The sequence below is a fragment of the Serinus canaria genome, chromosome 6, assembly GCF_022539315.1.
Source record: "Serinus canaria isolate serCan28SL12 chromosome 6, serCan2020, whole genome shotgun sequence".
Lineage (NCBI taxonomy): Eukaryota > Metazoa > Chordata > Aves > Passeriformes > Fringillidae > Serinus > Serinus canaria.
This window is the reverse complement of record NC_066320.1, coordinates 17,053,117-17,066,233: the sequence shown is the minus strand read 5'-3', so window position 1 is coordinate 17,066,233 and position 13,117 is coordinate 17,053,117. Positions and strand designations below refer to the sequence as shown.

At 41.9% G+C, this 13,117-nt stretch overlaps 1 protein-coding gene across 1 annotated transcript in view; it reads left to right on the top strand.

Moving 5' to 3' along the window:
- The window catches only part of ANTXRL (ANTXR like), a 56,382-nt gene that overhangs the window by 16,444 nt on the left and 26,821 nt on the right, over positions 1-13,117 (top strand). The window contains exons 6-12 of the mRNA XM_009087697.4: positions 80-159; positions 286-354; positions 553-633; positions 737-797; positions 6,663-6,761; positions 8,206-8,275; positions 9,342-9,420. Of these exons, the coding sequence (XP_009085945.2) occupies positions 80-159; positions 286-354; positions 553-633; positions 737-797; positions 6,663-6,761; positions 8,206-8,275; positions 9,342-9,420 (539 nt within the window). The remainder of the gene's footprint in view (positions 1-79; positions 160-285; positions 355-552; positions 634-736; positions 798-6,662; positions 6,762-8,205; positions 8,276-9,341; positions 9,421-13,117) is intronic.

Here is a 13,117-nt window from a genome sequence, read left to right as displayed (position 1 = left end):
TGCTCACTCCAGAGGCTTTTTCCATTGCTGAATCTTGTGCCATGTGTGTGCCATCTGTGGCTGACTGTCCTCCCCGCAGGAGTTCGGACCGCCAGTGTGATCATTGCCCTGACGGACGGCGAGTTGCAAGACGCTCAGTTTTACTATGCAGAACAAGAAGTAAGTCACTTCTGTCTTTATCCAAACTAACCTATGTCATCTAAACCTCCAACACCTGAACCCATTTACTGCTGACTCCACTGATTGTATGGCTTTGCACTTAATGGCACTTCTTGGGTTTTTTAGGCCAACAGAGCCAGAAGCTTTGGAGCTATTGTTTATTGTGTTGGAGTGAAAGATTTCAATGAAACTCAGGTAACTTGCTTCTATTCTCTTGTGTTTTTCTGTTACACTACTGCACAAGGAACAGCATCAGTTGAAGGCATTTATTTAATCACTTGGGGCATAAATCATTTCGTGTCACTGTGATGTCTTTTAGCAAGTATGAAAGGGGCCAGTTTTGTTCCCTGTAATTTTGTTTTCCTCATGATTTATGATTGTCTTTCTTTGCAGCTGTCAACGATTGCTGACAGCATCGATCATGTTTTTCCAGTTAAAGGAGGCTTTTATGCCCTAAGAGGAACCATTGATTCAGTAAGTTGGATGCTTTGAAGCACAGTAAAGGGTGCCCTTCCCTGCATTAATAAAGCATAGATGAAAATGGTTTCCAAAAAATGCCTTTATCTAAATCTTTTAGATTCTGAAGAAGTCTTGCATTGAGATCCTGGCAGCTGAACCATCCAGTGTTTGTGCAGGAGGTAAGTTTCCACAAGAACAGTGTGTTAGGCAAATGAGTGACACTGATGAAATGTCAGCAACTACCTAATGTGGTACTGGAGCTGAAGCCTGTGGATGTGTTAGAGCATCCTCTCAGGCCATGGCCACAGCCCTGCATGTTCCTCCTCATCCTGAGAAAAGCATTCTGACAATAAACACGTAGCTGCTGTGGCTGAGTACCAGCTTGGAGAGCTGTCAGAGGCATTAAAACTGAGCAATTGAGGATACCATTTCTTAAAAAATCAGAGAGAGAGAGAGAAGAAAACTAATGTAAAGCCAGACTGACAGAGGTGTTTCAGGGCCTAAAAGCAATATCTCCCAAATTTCTGGAATAACAAAAGCAATATCTCCCAAATTTCTGGAATAACTGCATTCCTGGCATCTGCTAGGACTTGTCAGCAGTTAGAATAAGACTTTGCAAAACATTTACAGAAATTTAGGTTTATTGAAGCAAATATAATTTGCTGCAGAGGCCAAGATACTTCTTGTGTTTTCCAAAATGTTAATGCTTTACTCATTTGAAAAAAACATTATTCTTTATGGTAAACATGAAGGAGACCCAGAGGAGTTGATAATTTCATGCCTTTCATGTCTAGTATATTTAACTTGGATTTGTTCTGGTTTATGTTAGCAATTCCCTTGTTGAGGTTTTTCTACTTTAGAGGCTATTGGAGCAGAGTAAGAGTGACACCATAAGTTTGCTGGAAGGTACAGTTTTTCAGCATGGTTATTTAGCTCTAATGTTAGTGTCTTGTGTTCATTTCCTTATACACTGTAAAAAGGAGCACATAAAAATGGCAATGATGCATGAAAGCTGGCCTTGAAAACAGATAAAATATGAAACTCAAGAAAAATTTAGTATTACAGAAGAGAAATTGTTCACTCTTCATTTCCACATGTCAATCACAATATGACATTATACCCTGAATATTTCAACTTAACATGAAATATTGTTGTGTCTCTTGAATTATTCCTAAGCACATTATTGTGGACTAGATGTAGAATCTCATCTGTAGAAATTTTAAAGCAATGATGTTACTTTTAAAAATGTGAAGTTGAGTAGAAAACAGTTTTAAAGCTTTGACATTTAAAGCTTTTTATTTTTTAATGATACTTTCATAATTTTGGTTATTTATTGCATACCTGACAATTTTTTTGTGCAAAGCTCATTACAAGCCATCCTGCTCAACAAAAATGCTTTCAGTTATGTAAAAATGTGAGTGTTCCAGTAAGAGGGATTTTAGTAGTATTCTTGAAATTTTTTGGGACAATGTTAAAAATATGGGAAAGCAGAACTGGAAACAGTTTTTTTCAAATGGAATGTTGAAAATATTTTTATGGAGCATTTGAGAAAATAAATTCTCAAGTAAAAAATTCTTTCAATAAAATCAATATATTTCAAAGAGTAGATATTTTTTCCAAAGGATAATATGTTCAAACTACTTCATTTTATGCTAAGGTTGCCAGGTAAAAAGTTTGACAAATGTGATTAAAATTCCACAAGTACACTTTAAAAATAGTATACCCTTATAAAAAAAAAAAAAAACTCAGACAATATTGTTACCTTGCTTGGATCTGTAGAATTTTTTTTTTGTGGCTTTCAAACAAGACCAATATAAATTGGGGAGAATCAGTTTCTGGGTGGTGCTGCTGATTTGGCAAGGTGTCAGTGCTTCTTTCACTTGGGTGCTGAGGTTTCCTCTGTCCCTGCTGACCAAGCAAGGGCGGGCAGATGCTGAAGCTTTGCTGCCCAATCTCCACGTGCCTGGAGGTTTGTTTGTAGCAGCAGAGAGCTTGAAAAGGGGAGGAAGCCAAAGCTGCAGCTCCACATGATGTACACTGTTTTTATACTATGGTATTTAAAGTATTAAAACCTTGAGCACTTAAAATCAGGCCTGCAATGGCATTTATCATTATCCCATAAGCCACAGCTGAATTTGCCTCCTGCAAGAGGTTTTATAGCATGAGGCTGCAAATATTTACATTTGTGCTTAGATTTATTATCCTTTATTATCCCACTTACTTCGACATAACTAGAGGTTCATCTGTATAGCTGTGTGCACCACTGTCTTCTGGAAGGAATCTCCTGGGAATAAACAACTTTTTTCATGGTAGTGTGAATCCAGATCTTGAGTTCATTTAACTGGACAGTTATGGTGCTACTCTATGTGTAATGTGGTTTATTTTTTTGATGTGCTTTATCTGGACTTTACTTCATAGGCTTCACTATTTTTTGCATTAATGTCAGAATTTGTATGCATTTTAAATTTAAGTAATTACTGATAATGTATTGTGTCAAGATCTATAGCCACTGACACCTGCATCAACATATACATACACTTTCATGGTGTATGTACCCACTGGCTGAAAATTAGAACATAACATTTTCTAGAAATTCACCATTCCTCCTCGTTTAGGTTCGGAGTGCTTGTTTGTTTAAATACGTAATAGAATTTTTCATTTCAAAATTATGATTGAAAAATAATGGACCTTTGGAGAGAGTGCAATATATTATAACATTCTCCAGCAAAGATACTTGTCTATTTACAGCCTTAAAATGTGTGTCTGTCCACGTTTTTTGTATGAAACTTTTTGTATGAGGCTGAACAAGGAGGGGATGAAAGCCTTTATTTAGCACTGCTAATAATTTTTACAATTTGCTATGAGATCGTGAGGGTTTTGTGTGGCTCGGTGGAAACAAGGGATGATCAATCAGGGTTTAAAGCAGGGTCTGAGCCTCCCCTTCTGTGTTCTCATAGTTATTACCGTGTTGGTGATTGCTGGTGATCTTGGCTTCATTTTTGACTTGCCAGAGGTTTAGTGAAATGCGAATGGAACAATTTGTATGTGTTGACAATTCCAGTTGGGACTCTGGCTTTCTGTGACAAAGCTATCTGGCAAATCCAGTTACAAACTGATCTCATCATATGGTGACAGCTATCTGATGTTTAATGCTTTTTGACCCTGCAAATTCATTGTCCCCAATGTGGAGCAGTGCAGTTGGGTCCTTCCTGTTGCCTCTGATGTAAAGTGACCAAGACATGCAGCCTGTAAACAGGCTATCAGTGCAGAATCGGAGGTGCCTCGGATCCCGTTTGACAGCATCATTGCTTTGATTATGCTTATGGGACGCAGACGTGATTGAAAGGTTTTGTTGGATGTGGCATCCTAGTGGCCACATCAAGTACCAGGTGTGGATGCAAGCAGTCAGCTTCTCATCAGAGGCAGAGAAGCGGAGCCGACAGCCCAGCCAGTGCACACCAGCTCCAACCTAGCATCTCGCTGCCAGCGCCGCCCGGTTCTTTCAGTGCTGACCTTTTTCCCTTCGCTGTCTTGTCAAAAGCTGCAATCCATGATCTGACAGTAACTAAGGAGGAAAAGGACGCAGCCAGAGCCAGGGCGCAAAATTAAATGGAATTAGCCATTTCAACAGAGCATCACCCAGAACACGTTAATGCTCCAGAGGGGGCAGGCTGCTGAACCGCCGCAGCAACCCCAGGACCAGCTGGTTACGATTCCCTGGTAGATTTTCAGCTTGCATTGGTGGACAGGTGACTACCCAGTCACTTGTTCACAACTGGCTGTGCAGAGTGGCAGTCACGGTGGAAAGAACGGCAGGAGAGGTAAATTGTCCTGACAAGACTAAACTAGATGTAGCTTTTACCTTGGATGTCTTGTGTTGAAATTTTCTTACTTGGGCATCTTTTTAAAGCCACTGGAACAGCCACCCGTTAAGCTTTTGTGATTGCTGCCTTTTAAGGCCATTAATTCATGCGAAGGGGAAGAAAAATTTAAGTGCAATTTTGTTTCAGTAAGCTTCTTTTAAAATATCAAATTGAGATGGGGAAAAATTATAATCTTGGCTGGGTGTTCAAGCCTCTGTGAAGTGGGCTGGTTACAAGCAAGTCTGCCAGTGTGTGGTCCCAGGCAGGTAGTTCTGGTGGCTGGGCAGAGGCCCCGTTGCCCTCAGGGCTGGTCATGACTCTCAGCTCTGCTGGCAAAAAAAGGGATGCTCATTATTCTCAGTATAGCAGCTGGGTTAGTTGTGGAATGGCTCAAGGCACAAATCTGACTGAGAGGAACTCAAGATTCTTATTGGATTAAGAAGCAGATGAATCTACCCTGCAGTTCATTTTCATTTGTTTAAAGAAATGCTCATTACTCCCAGTGAGAACCAGGATGTAAAACCCTTCCCATCAAAAAGAGGCCAAATTCTTGAGATCTCAAATGTTATCATTTTTCAGTAGCAAGGTTTCATTTCAGCACATGTTTCATTTCAAAATGCAGTCCAGTAGATACTTTCTTTTTCTCCTCCCAAAATACCTTCTTTGATTCCCATGTACCCTGTGGCTTTTGTGAGTTCAGAGCCCTGCTCTAGAGCAAGTTATCACAATGAAAGCCAGAGTGTGGATTTCCAGTGTATGAGTGTATTTAGTGAATGCCCCAGTCCAATTCACCTGGACTTGCATTAGATATCAATACAGTGGTAATGGCAATGAGGAAGAGTGTTTTTGACAAAAACAAGCTGTTTGTACAGAAAAGTAAAGCATTCCATGGCCTTGTGCTGGCTTGCCTTGCAGTAGCTTGATAAAGAATTGCAGCCAGATGAGGTTGAATGTATTTCAGCCAGCTTTGGGCCTCATGTAGTGTTGTCCAATGAGTCCTTCCTCCAAAGCATACAAATGACATGGTAGTGCCGTCCATGATAGTATGGAATGTTGCTAAAAGCCAAATCTTATATCACTAAAAATCATGTACAGCTCCCCTCAATCCTACCAACATTGTTTTGTTCTCATTTTTAGTATGTTCATCAAAGCATAAATGATGATGCATGTAGACTTGTTCGTGGTTTTACTCACTACATGGAGTACTATGTCATTTATTCATATTTTTCAATGTGAAGCTTGAAGACTAATTATTCCTGTGTTGTGCTCTTATACCCCTTACATTGGGCTGATCTCAAATGCTGCTCAGAGGCTGGTGTGAGAGCCCTGTGGAGGATTTGGTTAAAGCAGGAAATTCATGCATGAAAGTGCAACTTCAGTGCTTTCCCTTGCTGTGTGCCAGCAATCTCAGCTGTCAGCTGGTCTGCAGCATCAAAGGGAGTTTCAAAAGTGTGCTGGGGACAGAACAAAGTTGTAGCGTGTCTCTCCACCTGCCTGCATTAAAGATCTTATCTCTGTGGTCAGTGTAGCAGCCACAATGGTTTTTTTGTGTCCTAGAGGGAAGTTTCCCTTGCCACTTCCCTTCGTGGTGCATCTTGTGCCTAGTTTGGCAATGCAGGCTCACCCTGGCAGAAAGGGGACTGTGGCTCTGTGTTGGGCTCCACCTGTGCACAGTAAAGGGAGAATAGCAAAGAATAGCAAACTGTTGTGTGGTTAGAGCTTTGAGTCACAGGAGCTTTAGGATTGGAGTTCTGTCTGTCAGCATCTTCCTGAACAGAGCTCTGCTGAAAGCCTGGTGCCATGTGCCATGAAGATTAGGAGGAAGGACTGGTACAGGTGGTTAGCAAAGGTGTCTGTCCCAAAAGCCCTGGAAGAGCCATGAGTTGACATCAGTCAAGTCAGACTAAGTTTTGCTGTGGCACCTTTAAGGCATTGCAGTTGTGTGTTAGACTTGTGGGAGCTGACTTGAGACAAAGAGAAGCCTCTGAAGCACTGGTGCCACTGCAACACTCTTGGACATTGCTGCCAAATAAAGGGAGTGTCTGTGGGGATGTTTTATTTTGGGCATTGGGCAGAGAACAGCAGCTATCATGTTTTAATTCATGTCACTCTGAACAGAAAAGCTAGTTTTGAATTATTTCTCATAAATCAATCCTAAATCTTCTCTATTTTTGCTTACAGAATCCTTTCAAGTTGTGGTAAGAGGCAACGGCTTTTATCATGCAAGAAATATCGACCAGGTTCTCTGCAGCTTCAAGCTCAATGACAGCCTCACTATCAGTAAGTGTGCAGGCTGGAGGATGGCAGTGGCCCCTGAGGCTGTGTCACCTCACAGGCCACAGGCCAGTTCTCATCCGTGTTAAGGGGACTCCTTGCAGCAGATGTGAGAGGGAGCTGGGGTAGAGGTGTGCACTTAAAAGAAGCTTGAAATCCATCCTTGTTCAATGCAGTGACCTGTGGGCATTGTGTAGTGAACACTTACTCGGGACATGCTGCTGTACAGTGACCTCAGCACTGCTGTAGTGATGCACATGGGTGCTGCATGCAGCAGGAGGGGACTGGAGATCAGGTTTTAAGATGGAAACTTGAAATTGTTTCCTATTCCCTTATCCATCAGCAGTAAAAAGAAATTCTGCCATCTTGATTCCCTGGTGGTGTTTTCAGAGTTTTTAGTCACCTATTCAGGTGACAATTGCCATAAAGCCAGGCCTCCCAGGCAAGCTCTGCTCCTCTGTGACACCAGCTGCTGGTCCCATCACAGTGACTGTGTAAGATGCAAACCCCCTGTCATTGCTGTGCTGAACAGGGTCTTTTGTTTGCTGTCTCTGCAGTCTTCTCTCATTCCTGAGCAGCTGTGTGTGTTGGGCAGAAATATGGTGTGGGGAGAGCAGCTCTGCTCCTATTTCATATATGCTGCCCTTGTGGCCTGAGCACAGTGGAGGCTTTCATATGCTGTCCTGGCCAGACTGGTGCCTCCCAAGCAGTGAATTAACTTTCAAGAGGGAACACATGAATTGCTCCTTCATTTCCCATCCCAGTCGTCTATTCTGATGCTGCAGTCAAACAGCTCTGGTGGTCTTGCATTTTTCCACTCACAGATATGCTTTAACCAGGTTTTGGTTTTTTTGGTTTATCAGTTAGACAGACTTTCTGCCTTTTCTTCCCGGACCCCAATTATTAGCACCTTGACTGGGCTTCACACAGTGAGTGCTCATGTGGGCCTGGAAATACACAGGAGGAAAACTACTCTGATTCCATTCCAAATCCATGCTGTTTTCCTTGGGTTAAGTCTGCAACAGATGTTGTGATGAGATGCTGCTCTGTGCTGGCTTTTTTCCCCCCTCTAAAACCTATCACTGATTTCCTTATCTCTGCAATGAAGGGAAATGAGTTCTGTCTTCAGGTGTGCTTGAAGTGGGTGAAGCATGAAGGAACAACTCTTACATCTGTTGGTGCTTGAGTTAAATTTTTTCCTACATAAAGAGTAAACAAAAAGTATAAATAAGAGCTGTGGTATCTCTAGCCTAATAGCATCATGTTGGCATCAACAAGAAAGGTTATTCCAGTACTTGAATTTGTAATCAGCACCACTGGGGAGTATTGGTACTTGCCAATATTGAGTTCATCTGTGGCTGTCATTGGTGTCAGCACTTCCCAAGAGGGTAGCCTGCTTGAAACAGTTTAATTTTTTTCATCCCTGAGAGTTGTATCCATTTCCTTTCAGATGAAAAGCCGACTTTTGTTCATGATACGTACTTGCTTTGCCCTGCCCCAGTGATAGAAGATGCTGGACAGTGAGTATTGTGTCCCAGCATGTGTTGAGAGGGTGAAGTTCTGGGTGAAGATGTCATAAATTTGTGTGTGTGTGTGTCATATTGCAGCCATCTCCTTTGTGCCCAATCCTTTCCTAGTATGAGCCAGCATAGCTCCATTCAGTGTTGGGTCTTCAGCACAGTTTAAGCAAAGGTCTTCTTGGACCATGGCCCCATATCATAGAATCACAGAATGGTGATTCCTCCTCTCTTCCTAGATCTTCTTGTTTCAGACCAAAATTCAAGACAGACTTTTAATTTTGATGGAAAGGACATGCTTGATTTGGATTCTTTTGCTGTTATTATATATGTTGCTTCCTGTATTTCACTCTGCTGTGTCTAGTGTTGATATTTTTCAGCCTTTTTAGTCCTGTCTGGGAGACATGGCACAACCTTTTCCCTAGGTGATCTTGTGGGTGCTTAAATACTGTACTGGGGCTATGGGTGAATGCCTCCCTTGCCTTTTGTATTTGTAGGTGAAGGAAATTAATTCAGTTTGTGATTTTTTTTATTATTATTTTAATTTTTTTTTCTCCCCTGGGCCCTTTCTCAGATATTGAAGAATGGCTAGGGAAGATTCTTCTTGAATTTCACTGGCATTTCAGTGTTTTTACCCTTTTTGATCTCAGTGCAGGTGTTCTGGATTTGCTTGGATACAAAACGACACACTCTGATTCAGTGACAGAAGGGTTTCTATAAATAAATAAAAAAAGTCTTAAAGCTTGTTGTGCTCTGTACAGTAGTGTTGCTATGTCTGAGGCATTCTGTTATGACTCAGTGTCCCGGTGCCCTTTGCCCCAGGTGGGATGGGGGTTTTCAATAAAGAGCATATGTCCCAGCTCAGCTAAGGTAACATGAAAAGGTTGGCTCCTGGGTAAGCAGGGAGGCAAATGCAGGTTAAGTGCTTGAGGCCATGAAAATGCCCTGACTCAACAGGACCCACTCTCCATACAGGCTCATAAACCAATGGTTAAAACAGAGACAGAATAAAGGTAACAATGGGTGTAAAGATGACACTAAAAATAAGCATATCTGTTTTGTGCTCTAGGGTGGTTTTCCTACAAGTCAGCATGAACAACGGGCTAACGTTCATCTCCAGCTCTGTCAGCATCACCAGCACACATTGTGTAAGTAATTCCAATGGGGCTTGACAGAGGAACCATGAGACCCTGGAAAGAAATGGTTCTTCTTCAGGCAAAGCCTCCTTGAGTGAGCCTGACCTCTCTGCAGCTTCTGTGTCACTACTACTGACTGTTCCCAGCAGCTCTTGGAAAAATAACCAGGGCTACTTAAGGTCAAATTGTTATTGGTGGTGGACAGATCATAATAGATTTTCTGAGTAAAAAATTAGAATAAGAGGCACCCTGCCCATTCCTACCCCAGGAGAGAGATCCTCAAAACTAGGATCTTAACAGAGGGAGACTTGAGAAAATGATCACAGGAGCATCAGAGAGCAGCACTCTGTTGAGCCTTGGGGTCCCTGAGGGGATTTAGGGTAAAAGGCACAACTGTTAGGACTTCTCTTTGAGAAGGCCACAGAGAGAAAGGACAGTGATGTCTGTCCTGCATCATGTGGTCAAACAGACCAGGTAGAATGTCAGGGACAAACAGCTAGAAGCGATCCTTTATCAAAAGCTAATTTTTAGAATCAAATAAATAAAAGTAGGAAACTGACTAACAGATAAAGAGTTGTCTTCCTTGCCTAGGGGTAAAAATAGGCAGTGCTGATAGCTGGTGTGAGCAAGTACAGTAATTAAATATGTGACCTTGTGCTTCTGGTCTAAACCAAGTTGGCTGAAGTACCTGATAGCAGTTTGTATCATTGTTATTAGTGTCAAAAGGACTTTTATAGCCTATGCCAAATGCTGTCATAGTGGTTTGTAATCATTGTTGGCCATTTTGACAGCTGGAGAACAGGAGGGCAGGAATGCAGACAGAGGCGACTGGAACTTGTAAATCTAATTTTCTGATGTTTGCAGCAATGAAGGTGGGAAATATCACACCAGCATGCTGAACAGTCTGGGTTGTAGGGATACAGTACAGCAGAGATGTGTTTGTTTCTTAATGGGATTATTTCTATTTTGCTAAAACTTTCTTCCAAATTTTCCATACTGAGGACAGGAATTTTCACATTTAATTCCACTCTTTTACCTCAGGAACAGTAAAACCTTTCAAGTCTGCAGTGAAGCACAAGTGTTAACTGATGCATTTAGTTACCCATATGTAATCTATTTCTGATGAAGACTGAAGTGTCAACCCTAGCCAGGATTCCTAAAGGCCAGACCATGGATGGAGGAAGCTTTTCCTTTTGGTAGCCTTAGGATAAAAAGAGGAATCCAATCTCCAGTCCTGTCAATCTGACAGTTTTTGACCAGCCTCTTGCAGATTGAATGTGAAGGAGGCAGGAAGCCTGATTTGCAGCTGATAGAAAAATACTGTCTTGCTCCTGATCTGTCCCATAAGCAGGGAGGTTGGCAGTTCAGTTTCCAACTTTGTCTTAATTTCATGCATTTCACTCTTCTCGTTTTAGAGAGTCCCTCCATTTCCTTTTCCCTCCTGTTTCCTTTTCTGTGGGTGGCAGTCAGCTGGCCTGCTCAGCTCTCCTCCCCAGCTGGTCCTTCTGTCTTTTCTGTACAGTAAGTATCTTCACTATAATCCAAAAGCCTCTGTGTGATCCCTGTACTTATTTCTGTTCAGCTGCATGAAGTCTGCTATTCTCTTTTCAAAGTCCAGCTTCACTATGGAGCTTTGTATCATTAAAATCATTAAAAGAAGACTCTTTAGCTTCTTGCTGCCAGCAGCTCCTGAGTTACTGCTGGCAAATGTCTCAGCAATTTATATGTGCTGTTAGCACAGGAAAAGCAATGCCTGGAAACAAAGGCTACAAAACAAGGAGGTAATAGTGTTTGGAGTAATAGTAGCAGTGGTACTGCATTGCTGCTGTGCTTGGATTTGTTTTTAAGGAGTGCAGCAATATTTCTTAAAGTTATGCTTGATTTTTACTCACCCTTTTCTCAGCCAGGTAGCTTTACTGAGAATTCATTTCTCTTTGAGTGTCTGCTTTCCAGATGCCTTTGTTGTTCATGGGGCCATGGGAGGGACAGGGAGGGGGGCTTAGCCCTGAACTGCAGCTGGGTACTGTGTCCTCTCACAGAACTTGTTTGAGCAGGGAGTCTGGCACATTTTGGAGCAATCCAGCTGCTCCCTGGCAGAATGAAGGTGAGCCAAACAGCATATACTAACACAGGTGGGTTTGTTGCCTCGTTAACCAAAAGCCACAGAGCAGTGTAGGGATGGCAATGCTGTGACTCAGCTATGGGGTACTGGGTGACCTGTTTAAAAGCATGGAGTAGGAGCTGTGTTTGTGTTAGCTCTAGGAACTGGCCTGAGAGAGAACTGGGTACCACCTAAGTTGGTCATTCAGGATCTCACCCAGACTTTGCAAAGCTCTCACCACTGGTGCTTTCCACCCTCAGCCTTTTCGTTGTCTGAGGGGAAAACAAATGCACTTAGAACAGTGAAGGGAATTCCTGTTATAAGAAGGGGCTAAGCATCAGTTTCTGGTGTCATGGAAATTCAGCAAGTTTCAGTATAATAAGGTGAATCTTGTGGACTTTATCACATAGAGGTCACTTTTGGAATTTAGCTTCTTTCCCTTTATCCTTCCACCTATCCTTTGAAAAATCTCTTACAGCTTCCTCTCTAGCCAACTCTTCTTTCCTCAGCCTGATTGACAGACCTTTCTTCAAGCTATTTTCACATCTTCCTAGCCCCTGACTTTCCTCTAGTTTCCTGCCAAGTTTTTCCTGTTCCCTGATATCTCTGTTGCTGGTAAATTGAACCTCTTCTCAAATTTTGCAAGTCTACCATTGAAGAGGTTTCTTTTCCCAATGTATATTAAAAAAAAGGAAAAAAATTGGCTGAAACATCAGAGCTCAAGTTAATATAATTCCAGAATCCAGTACAGTCCAAGGATAGGGCATGTCTCAGCATACCACTGCCCATGTGAAACAAATGTTTACTTCCCAAAAGTCACGTGCTCTGTGTGTTCTGCAGGAAGCAAGCAGCATATGAAAACCTGATTCCTGTATCCTGTAGTCATCACAGCAATAGAGAATTAATATCTCTTCTGAATGCACTAACATTAAATGCTCCAAGTAAAAAGGATCCTTCAAGATTTACATAGAAAAATCAGAGCTGTGATTCTTTGATTCTCCCTTGCTCTGAAAAGTTAATTTCAAGTGTTAACACTTTTTTTTTTTTTTTTTGGTTGTTTTTTTCTTTCTAGTAATTGCAAAGAAAATTTGGCTTTGATTTTGAAGGTATAGACCCTTAGCTCTGCATCCCCAGAGCAGATTCTTAAGAATGAGAAATGCATAAAATAACGATTACAGTTTCTCATTTTAAAATAGTCCAAGCAGCCCTAAGAAGCATACCAAGAACAAACAGCATTACTGACTGGTTGCATAATCACCTAGGCTAAGGTTGTGTGAGTGGTTTGAGTCAAGAGGCAGCACAGGCAGGCTTGGAAGCTGATGCACTGAGCAAATCATGCTCTGTTCTATGATTCTGACGTGAACAGGTGCCCATAAGGTCTGAGCTCTAATGTTTCCATTCTTTGAATACCAGCATTTGCACATTCTGCATCTCCAGAATGAAAGGTTCCTCTGCACACCTGAGGGTTTGTGGTCTTGTAGTTTGCAATGCCATTCTGAGTAGTAAGGGACTTGTCCAGAATGGGTTATATGCAAGTTTAACTTTGTTGAATCTAGCGGGCTATAAACTGCAAGGAGGAGATGCTTCCCTGGTTTTGTGGCCACAGAC